Source organism: Fulmarus glacialis, unplaced genomic scaffold (genome assembly GCF_000690835.1).
Source record: "Fulmarus glacialis isolate BGI_N327 unplaced genomic scaffold, ASM69083v1 scaffold14713, whole genome shotgun sequence".
In the NCBI taxonomy this organism is placed as follows: Eukaryota; Metazoa; Chordata; class Aves; order Procellariiformes; family Procellariidae; genus Fulmarus; species Fulmarus glacialis.
Window position 1 is genome coordinate 1447 of NW_009203683.1, and position 11374 is coordinate 12820.

The 11374-nt window shown below is 41.9% G+C and overlaps 1 protein-coding gene across 1 annotated transcript; it reads right to left on the bottom strand.

The window, feature by feature from the left end:
• Nucleotides 1–811: 811 nt before the first annotated feature.
• Nucleotides 812–11280, bottom strand: LOC104074570 (myosin-7B-like; the record flags this gene model as incomplete). Its single annotated transcript, XM_009574730.1, has 11 exons — nucleotides 11241–11280; nucleotides 10073–10100; nucleotides 9105–9198; nucleotides 7675–7695; nucleotides 6979–7071; nucleotides 5580–5643; nucleotides 5389–5487; nucleotides 3339–3442; nucleotides 2766–2904; nucleotides 2053–2171; nucleotides 812–961 (listed from the first exon to the last, which is right to left on the bottom strand). Coding segments are annotated over exons 1-11 (951 nt in total), but the record flags the coding sequence as incomplete, so codon positions are not given.
• Between the last annotated feature and the right edge of the window lie 94 nt (nucleotides 11281–11374).

The window sequence follows — 11374 nt, forward strand, 5'->3', positions numbered from 1 at the left end:
CTGCCTCATGTGCTGTCCTCCGGCGTGTGAGGATGCTCAGATGTGTTCAAGTCTCTCAGAATGCATGTGCCTTTCCTTCAGCAGCATGCCACATCAGTCCTGTAAAGCAGAGCCAACGTGCTCTTTGCCCTGCTGCGAATAGCAACAACAGCATTAAGCACTTGTCTTTAGGAATGGATTCTGAGAAACAGAAGTTGTGACGTGCTTTTCTCACATACATTTATTTACAGTGACGGTAGAATCACAGAACAGCCCAGGTTGGAAGGGACCTCAAAAGATCATCTGGCCCGCCCTTTTGTGGGAGAGGGAGCCTAGATGAGATTGTCCAATCGCATCTTGAAAACCTCCAATGATGGGGGCTCTACCATGTCCCTGGGGAGGTTGTTCCAGTGAATGATTGTTCTCACTGTAAAAAACGTCTTTCTTATATCGAGATGAAGATATATCTCTTATCTTGAGATAAAAAGAGGAAGAAATATCATACCTTGTAAAAGATGCTTTCTCTCAAAGAGAAAGAGTGGAAACAATACATTGTCCTAAAACACAGCCCAAAGCATGTGAGATATTGCCTTTGCTAAAGGTTGCCACTCTCTTCCTCCCCAGGAACTATCAGCATGTCCAGCTGTGCTAAATGCTGAGTGTTTTCTACATCTATTTATGGAAAAACCTTGTAAAACCATACATACTATTTGCTTTACAGCTTTCTCAGCAATTTGCCTTCTGTTCATTTACAAAAAGAAAGCCTCACCCAAGAGCTATCACTTCGTATCTTTTATGTCCTTCCACCAAGTCCTCACACATTAATACTCACATCGAAGATTTCAAACCCGGCAATATCCAGGACTCCAATGAAGAACTGTCTTGGCAGCTTAGTGTCCAAGGTCTTGTTGATACGGACCACCAGCCATTTGAACATTCGATCGTACACTGCCTTAGATAAGGCTCCAACAGCATACAAAACCTAAAATACATGTTTCAAAATACCACTGTGTGGAACAGAATTCACTGCGGAACACAAGGATTTCAGTGCAGTAGCCTATTTCAGTCCCTACTTATGGTTTAAATGAAATTTCACAATAGTTCTTATAATCACCAAGGCATACTTAATACAACACACAGCTTCTCCTGTTATCTATGCTTTTATTCAAATTGTTGTAATGTATATGTATGTATACTAACACATACATAAAGTGCTAGTAAAGTACCTCTTGGGGAAACAGCTGGACAGCAAGTTGCAAATGTTTTAATCCCTTACGCTGCTGTTGAAGTTAGGTACCAGAAAGCTCATGGGCCAGATGCCAGCCATGATGTCCAGAGCTACTGCCAGAATAGGGGAGGTCTGTGCTCAAGTTGCTCATTGCCATTTGCTCCTAATTTTTGAGAGATGCTATGGCATAAGCAGGCAATAGGAAAAGTCTGTCAAAAGTCTCTTCTTTAGCCTATGCGCAACTACACCGATAGGATAGACCTCCCTCCAGCAGTTTTCTAGTTTCTGAGCCTGTACCACAGCCTGTCTTTGAACAACAATTTTCGTTGTAACCAAAATGCTGCAGCATCTTCTACAATACTGCTACAGCTGCAGCAGTGCTAACCCAAAGACTTTTGTTTCCTAAATTAAGAGATACCTTTAAGTGGATATTGCCTTTAGCTGATTGAGGTCACACAGAGCTTAAAGTTACATGAATAATGAATGAATGATGAGTGCATAAATAATCCATGGCTCAACTCTTCTCGGTGACTATTCTCATCCAGAATTAGATATCAATTCCCATGTGGTTTTACTGCACCTGGTTTCCTTGAATGGCTGCTACTAACACATCAGAAAAACAATCTTATCAAAGGCAGTGCCAGCCACTATTCCTTTGTCAGTCTCTTTACCAGTTTCCTGCACTTCCACTGTCTATTCCCCCAAGTTTGGGGATATAAAATGAGAACAGGTACTAGAGGTACATGTTAATATTTCTAGCAGCTCTCTGTCTCTCTGAGATGTTACAGGTGAATCCTCAAGGCTTGCGGGACAGGTATCCAAATACGCTGAAAGCTTCTCCTTACCTGTTCAACACTCTGACCTTTGGTCACATACTCGTTGCCAACTTTCACTCTAGGATGCAATAAACCCTTAATCAAATCTGAGGAGTTGATTCCCATTAGGTAGGCAGCTTTGTCAGCACCTGATCAAGAGAAACAAGATTTCAACTGGCTTTGAACTTCCACATGGAAACGTGCCTAGCCAAGAAAAAAATATTAAGTTCCTACACTTCCAAAGAAAAACTGGATAAAGACCTTGCTCTTTTAATGATTTGGGCAAGGTGCGCCTGTACTCTGCCTTGTGGCAGAGAAGGTCATCTAGCTACCTTAGACCCCAATTGCTGCAAGAGTCACACTTGAGAAACTCTTCAGGTATAGGGAAAAGAACATATCTCCACACTGGTTATAGACAATTTCAGGTGCAAGAGAAAGTAAAAAAGCAAGACCTGAAGACATGAAAGAGAAAGCTAAGGTGACAACTTTTTACAACCATTTTGTTCACATGGTCATAAAAATGGAATTTCATTGGGTTACTCTGACTGTGTCTATTCACCTTCTACTAAGTAAGGTTACCCACCATTGAACAAGCCACTGCTACAAATAAAGCAGAGCACTCTTGGCTGAGCAGGAGCTACACTATGCACGATCAAAGCAAACAGGCTGCTTCTTCCTCGACACAGTGCATGATACATGCCAGACTTTTGAAGGTAAGGAGTAATTTTAGGTGTTATTCTTACTTTCAGTGCCATCAGCCTCTGCCTGCTCTTCTCTGGGTCTTTGTTTGAATTTCATGTTCCCAAAGTGCATGATGGCACCTGTGAGCTTGTAGGAACCAGTCTTCTCATCAGGCACAAATCCCAAGATGTCCATGGCTTGCTGTGAAAAGGAAACACAGATATTTTGTCACTTCCCTATTCAAAAGCAATGGCATTTTGCAGCCCTGCAATCTACCTTCGCATGGCAGATATTACTAACCTGCCAAGGGGTGTTATCTCACAGAGCAGCCCCTGGAACACCCTGAAGACCCAGCAGTGGCTGGGGAGCAGGAGGAGCGCTCCCTTTGTCTAGCATTTTATATATCAAAATTATAAGAACTTTGTGCCCAAGGGCATTACATGGAGCAAGGCCAGATTCAAAAGTATAATAGTTCATCAGGCCTCATGCTTCATAGTATGAATGCAATTAAGACCCATTTCTGCTTTTACTTTAGTCCAGTAGTTTCAGTGACAGAAGTTAGGCTCCTGCCAGCACTTTTCCTCCCCACATGCACCTAATCTATGAAGCACAAAGTCAAATCAAAACAGGCTTACATCTGTTGCCATCAATTCTTCTCCATCATCCAAATTGTCCACTGTAACTACTCCTTGTGAGCAAAAGTGGTAGTCATATGGGTTGGTAGACACCAGCAGCATATCTGTAAAAGAACTGCCAAGGTCAAAACTGCCATCCATTCAGGATATCCCAAAAAAATGAAGATTGAAAGATCAACTCTGACATACATTTGTCTCTGCACACCTGTGTATAAAGTTGTCTTCTGTGTTTTGTTTTTTTTTTTTTTTTTTTTCACAGCTGCAGGGCAGAAACCAACTCTCTCATTCTACTGTTCCAATCTGAAGACCAAGATTTAGAGAAAGTGTGACTAAAAAGAATATGGGAATACTGCATGCATATCTATTAAGCATGTTTTGCAGTATACTGAGTTCATCATCTCCTGTATAGCCCTACTTTCTGCCTTGCATGCCTGTGGGGGGTAAAAATCCCATCTAAGTACAGAGGAGAAAAAGATTTTAGTATGATCCAAGACAGGGACAATGGGCATGGTTCCCCTTTTTTATAAGAGACTCACAAAATAGCGACTTCCAGGAGCCTTTGCAGAAGACACTCGGCTCTTGATAAACAAAAGTCTGAATATGGCGCTCTCTCCCCTCTTTCCTTTTCCTTCACATCAAAACCCCGAAATGTAGAGTTGTTTTCTAGAAAGCTAGCTGGCTCCAAAACTACACGGAGAGTCCTACTTCCCTAAATGAACAGAAAGTTTCACCCACAGTCAGCAGACCAAGGTTTGGTCTAGATTTCAATCTTCTATATACATACACACAAACCTACGTGTCTAAATATGTATGTATGTAAATATGTATATATGTCTATCAATGTATGTGAATATAAAATCATATTATCTGTAAGTCTGTCTTACTTTGCTATGTAGTCACTATGTTATGTATTCATTTATCTATATTTATACTTATCTATATTTATATTCATCTATATTTAGATATGTATGTGTTTATATACAAACACGTACATTTCTTGTCTACAAAACAGAAGTGCCCATTGGTTTCAACCTTTTCAAGAGCCTGCAGACATGCTACTGCTGGCCAGAAAGGAGTGCCCTGTTGTAGAGCATACAAACAGACAGTTTATGAGAAAGAGCTTATTTTCCCAGCACAGGGATTCACACAGGAATCTCAGTGCAATGCTTCCTGAAATCTTTCCTGTAACCGTCATTAATGAGGCCACGTAAAAGCTAAGAGGGTTAGGCACTTGATCACGCACTGTCAGGATAATAAGATTTCAAAACAGATTATGATTGCTATGGGTTAGTAGTTTAGTGGAGCAATAAAGTGACTCTTCAATGTATTTTATAAAATGTGTTCCTTCAGAGCACAAATTAAAGTCAGCAAACCACATCACCTAAATAAATAGTGGAGATTTTTTTCAAAGCATTAGGAGATGGGAGCAGAGAGATCTCATCTGCTCTCTGCTTTTCTCCAGCAGGTCTGTGGGACCATCTTCACCCAGAGGAAGCTTGAAAGGGGTAATCGCCACCTAATCAGCAGCAGCAGCTTTGCATATTCTCTCTTGCTACACAACATGCTAGGATGCCAGTTTTGGCACTTGGGGCAGAAAGAGGAAACTACCTTTTCTTCATGGACCTATAAGCAAATCTCCTCATACGTGAAAAACTGGGTAATTCAAGTTTTATCACCACAAATGCTTTTGGAGGCGTAGCATTTTCTAGATGTTTCAAGACCTTGGATTACACAGATTCAGTGTGACATTTTTTGCCTTTATAATGCTACATTGCAGAAGTCCCGTCTGAGTCTCATCCCCTTTAGACTAATCTGTAATATCACTTCACTTTATAGGGTACCTGCATCATTATATCACAGAAAAATGATCTCTGTTGCTGCCATTGGAACAGCATCTGTAAAAGAGTGTATTTGACAGTGGAAGTTCAGTTTCATCAAGTGGAAGCGTAAGGGCCTTTCTGCACATGGGTTTGCCCCCTGCCCCCTCCTCAGCCACTGTCTATTCAGCTAAAGGTTGGTTCTTAAAAGCTGTGGATCCAGTAATGCTTACCCAGTAACTCTGGTTTCTTTCCTGACAGGATTTGGTAGAAGATGTGATAGTCTCTTTCGCCCGGTTGCTGGAAAATCACTCGGGATTTCTCCAATAAATCTAGTCGCACAAAGGAAAATTCAGTGAGAAAGGCTCTTCAAGCTTTCAGACAAGCAATTGTATTTTTTAAAAGGAAAGAATTTTCTGCTTACAAATCTCAATATCAGCAGATGACAGCTTGCCTGTGGTTCCAAAATGGATTCGGATAAATTTACCCTAATTCACACAGAAGAATATTCTAATTAGTGCATATAGTATACACAGAGGGAAACAAAGGATGCTGCTTGAAGGCAATCATTTGGCCCAAAGAATCAGTTTATGCTAACTCCTTGGCTTTGCACAAGTAGATTTTCAATGAGAAATATCAAACAATGATATTACACTTTTCCAAGCCTAAATCTGTACATACAGCTATGTAATCAGCTTGTGGGGAAAGGATGACAGTGTACTTATCTGCCAGGCTAAGATACGGGAATGCACATAGCTTCCAGTTTCAGGATGCAGGTTTACTGTAATGCAGGACTCGGAGCAATAAGCCTGAGCATAAGACACACAGGCTCCTTTTTTGACTCCTCCTCATTTGCAGTCCTAACTTATATGCAATTACTTATGTCAGAAGGGTGCTGTGATTTTACACTGCTTTGCCCATTAAATTTGCATAATCATCCCCAAAATTCATAAAAATTGAGTGGCTTTCATTTAATTTATCATATTGAAACACATCAACTTTCAGAAATAATTAATTTCTGTTCCAGCTGACAAACTCCTTATACAATTTTGTAGCTTTCCACAGACGCTTACAATCTCTGACCCTCTCCACCCCTTCCATTTTCATTTTTAACTGGATTTGTTAGGGAAGCATGAGCTACAAACCAGGCTGTCATCCTCATGCCATTCCTTTTGGACCTCTGAGCCAACCAGAGGTCCAACACCAGCCAGATGTGGCACAGGCAGAGCTCCTGAGGGGATTGCTCTCCTGCAAGCCTAAAGGAAATGAGGAGAGGCCCAAGGTCATGTCAGCATTGAGGGACAAGCAGGGGCAGCTTACTCAGCCAAAAAGGTAGATGGTATGGATCAAAGGTAGGAGTACTACCCATGTGTGGGTCTGCAGAGGAGGAAGATGTGGGAGGGAGCAGGGACTGTGGTGTATTTCTGACATTTAGTGACAAAGTAGAGCTATTGTAGGGAGAGGGAATGACTTAGGTTAGTGGAAAACATGGTAGGAAAATAAGGCTATGCAGCAGAGGCAGTCTTGGGGAAGATCTGCCATTGCTGTTCAAAGGGCTTCATAAAGCTAGGCTTTGCTTGTCTCTTGATTATGTACAGTTTAAACAATTATTTGGGGTGGATCTTTCTTTGTTTCTTTTTATCTTTAATCCTTCCAATAGTTTTGCCAGTAGTTTAGATCCTACTTTGTTATTCTTCCACTGTCTGGAAATCCAAGCATTTTAGTGGACAAAATGAGAAGCAACTTATGAAGGGATTATTACCGAGATGTTATTAACTGGCCATTGTTGAAGAGGACATCATTACGTTATGTTACAGACTTACAAAACGTGAGGAGTTGTCATTTCTCAGGGTTTTGGCATTTCCAAAAGCTTCTAGAGCTGGGTTTGCTTGAATGATTTGATCCTCCAAGGTTCCCTAGAAATCAGGGTTGAAATACTATTGAGAAATCTACAGGCCACAAACTCAGCTGTCAACTATAACTCAGCCATGCATTCACTTATAGAGAGAAGCCTCCGTAGCAAAGTGATTTAGCTCCACCCTAGGGGTGGCACAGTGTGAATGGCATAACAGCAAGATCATCAGTCAATTATGAGTCCTTAAAAGGCCTCAAACGCTCTGCTGCTCTCTACTGTTTTGCTTTGTAGATTTGATATTTTATGCCATCTGCATATGAAAGAAATCACCATATCTTCCCATGTACTGTGAAGCATGTGGGGACATCCAAGTGAATGTGTGTAGGAGAGGGTGTATTGAAGACAGTGACAAGCACTAAAATGCATTAGATTTGAAAGCACTGGGAGCTTATAATATTTGGGATTTTTGGAGATAAGAAAAGCATTAACCGTCACTCGCACAAACTTTGGTTTGCTGAAGCAAACTACTTTAACTGCCTGGGCTCCAGGGATCCTTCACTGGGGGAACCACGCAAAGTGAAATGCTGAGGTTCGTGACATGGACTGACACAGCCCAGTACCATTTTCACACGGAAAAGATAAAATAGTAAAGCTGATGACTTACCCCAGTTTTGGTAGCTGGTTGCTGTCAAAAGAGGAACATAATGGAGAAAAAAAAAAAAGAGAGAATGTGAGTACTAACATGAAGGACATCACAAAAGATAAAGATTAGCAAGGTTAGATGTCTAGTGGGCACCAACACACCAGCAGGACTTCTTGAAGCCTTCCTTCAAAAAGCACGTGCGACTTACTTTGTGTTCACCATACATCACAAAATAGCCAAGTTTCTACTGCTCTACAAAATAGCTGTTTCTACCCAGCTTGTTGTTTTAACCCCTGCTCCAAACATCTACCTGGTTTTGCTCTGGAGATGTTCCACAATGAACCAAAAGGCTAACTAGCTGGACAGAGGAAAGAGGCTGGTGCCAGGTGGTAAGAATAAAAGCATTTAAATGCAAACAGACAAGTTTTAGACAATTAGATCGTGCTGCACTTGAACTCTTGGATTATTTGGAAAAAAGGGGATAATGAAAATAAAATGCGACCTGAGCTGATAAATTACATGGAATATCTTCCAGCTGAATATCTGTTATTTGCACAATTGTTCCATGAGCACACCAGGTTTCAGACACCATTATGAGCACCAACCTCACTGCACGCAGAAAGCTGGCTCTGGACCACTCAATCATTTGTTAAGAGAGCCTTGCAGGCCTCAGATGAATGAATGTATATTAGATTTTGGTGATGTGAGTTATGCATATGGAATCCAAGCCTTGCTGAAATTTTGGCCTTATAAATACAGTTTGTAGGAATCAGTTAATTCACCACGAAAGAGCGTTGAACCTTCAAGTGCAATGAAGCTCGTACTGAATAAGCTCATAGCAAGACAAGATAAAAAGCAGCATGAATACAGTATTCACTGTAACCTTAGAGAGCACTTATAAGCAGAACAGCACTTATCCGAAGAGAAATACAGAGAAGCTGATTGAAAAAAATCGTTGGCGAAAACATTTCTTTTTTGTGGAAAAAAAAAGCTTTCAACAAAACAGAGGTTTTGATGAGACATGATAAATCCTAGTCCTTTTGAAGACTATTTTCCATGTGAAAAAAAAATCAAATTTCTTAATCTTCACAGTCTCCCCATCTTTTTTCCAGCTTTAACACAGTCAGAAACATATTTAACACATACGAAAACTAAAACTCCTAGAAAAAAGCCGCAGCAACAAGCAGCTTTTCATAATCAGGAGTGGTTTTGCAGCTCCGTCTGGAGCATGGCAAGTTCAGGTGAGCATTGCTTTTCTACCTTCAGAACAGCACGCTCTCAGTAATACCGAGTAGAAGTGTGAGTATCTTTTCCCAACAGTTTCTTTTCTTAACCATGCCTGTTGCGCCCAAGCACATGGTCTAGCGTTCGGGATGCAGACTCGTGAGATTAGTCGTACACAACAGAAAAAACTTGGGAGTCTGAAATGAAATGGTCACCAGCAGACTTACGTTCTTTTTACCAGGTTCACCCAGGGCTGCCACTGTGGCAAAGTACTGGATGACGCGTTTCGTGTTGACAGTCTTGCCAGCACCGGATTCTCCACTGAAGGAAGGAGGAAGATAACATAAGCATTGCTCAAACAGCTGTAACTCATCCTTTCAGGCTCCTGTCCTGCCAGCTCCTCCCCGCACACAGGCTGTTCTCAGAATCACTGACTCTGATTTCTGCAGCCTGTTGTTTGGCCATTTCAGTGGAAATCACATTAAATTGACTGAATGAAGAGGTGAATGCCTACGATAGCAGCAACTAATTCTTCACGTGACTGGGCTCAGAAATCTAGTACAAACCCACGCTACACTGAGCTTCCTTTAAGGGCGTGAAGTTTTATTACAAACATCCAGACTGAGGATCTGATGTATACCTATATACAGCTAATGAGTTAGAAAACGTACAGAAAAGCTGCAGTAATTTGCTGGCATTATCCAGGAGCACATGGGAACTGTGTAGAGAGACACCCAACTCTCCATCTTTCATGCTTGCCAGTAAATGACGTACATCTTCTTTTTTAGATGCCCTTTAGATGTGTCTACACAACATCCTTAAATATAATTTGCAGCAAGAGCAACCACATTGAAAATAAGGAGTCGTCTATGTCCGAAGAGGGCAGCCATAGCAAGGCTAACCCTGGAAGAAGCTTCTTTATTTAACTGCCTACGGAGTTGTTTTCACGCCTACTTGGAATAAACACCAGATGGGGATCAGAAATGGGCCAGCCTCCATCAAACCCTTAGCTACTCCTTTCCCACAGGGCTCAAGACAGCCATCAGATGGACAAATTGCCAGTTACTTGGCTTGGATTAAGTTCCAGGCAATTTAGCCGAGCTTTCAAGAGCCAACCTGTATTTCAGTAGGATTTTTTTCTTCTAAGTTTTTCACAGCAACAGAGTCTCAAATCAGTCAAAAAAGAAGCACTTACGTGATCAGCATAGACTGATTTTCCCGATCTGTGAAGGGGAAGAAAAAAAAAAAAAGAGACAAACTTAGTAGGCTGTACAAATTGCCTATTATAATCACAAATGAGTACCAACTATTCCAGAATCAGTCCTGCAAGGACAAGAGAGAATCACATGAAGCAGAGATGGAAAGATAAAAACTAGTATCACCTAGTCTGACCTCCAGCAGTGCAAGTTCTAGCCTTGCCCTGAATCCTCCTCTCGTGTTTTGTCCAAGCCCATATTAAAGACCTGTCAGTCGTGCACGTTCCCCCTGTGTCTGGGAAGCTATAATAAAGAAAGCAATTTCCTGCCATCAGAATGTTTCTTCTCCTATTCCTGAGTATGTCTTTGCTCATATCTGACCCTTCTGCTCTGCAATACTAGACCAACCCAAGTAATTTCGCTGTTTGTTCACAGGCTGTTCCTTACTATGCACATGTACTCTTCTTCAGTTGGCCATGCTGATGGAATGTTTTATACTGTCCCCGCTGTTAATGGCCTGACCAGAAATAAGTATTTATTAGAACACTTTGCAACCTTAATATACTATTAACCAAGTTCAGCAAATGCTAAATCATAGCAGCTTCCCAAGCCGTTGAGCCTAAATTCCTCTTTTCTTTTTTGATTCCAGTCATCATGACAGGCTACATGTTGGGCAGCCTGGCCATATTTCACCTTTATCTGATAAAAGAGCAACTCTTTGCAGCCACACACACATCCCCTCTGCCCAGTGCCTTCTGTCCCCTCACAGCTGTGGCACTTTCCATTTTATTCAAACCAGCTGACAGTGGGATGTCTTCCCACCAAGTCTCTTGGGATTTACCCTGCCGCCTCGCAGGACCTGGTGTGAGCACATCACTGCTGCCCTCTGCTGATAAACTCTTTTTTCCCGGAAACTTGAGGGTCAGGATGAGAAAATTTCACAGGAAAATCTGGAGTTCATTGCCGCAGGGTTGGCGCCCAGACCAACACTGGTCAGTCAACAGTCAGTCCAACACTGACTGTCCTGGTTTCGGCTGGGATAGGGTTAAATTTCTTGCTAGGGCTGTGTTTTGGATTTAGTATGAGGAGAATGTTGATAACACACTGATGTTTTCAGTTGTTGCTAAGTACCCTCCTAGTCCAAGGACAGCTCCCATGCCTACTGACTGAGCATCCCGCCCCGCTCCGCCCCGGCAGCCGCGGCCATGACCGACAACATCCCGCTGCAGCCGGTCCGGCAGAAGAAACGGATGGACAGCAAGCACCGCAGCGGGTGTTGTGAGTGCTTAAGATGCTGTGGG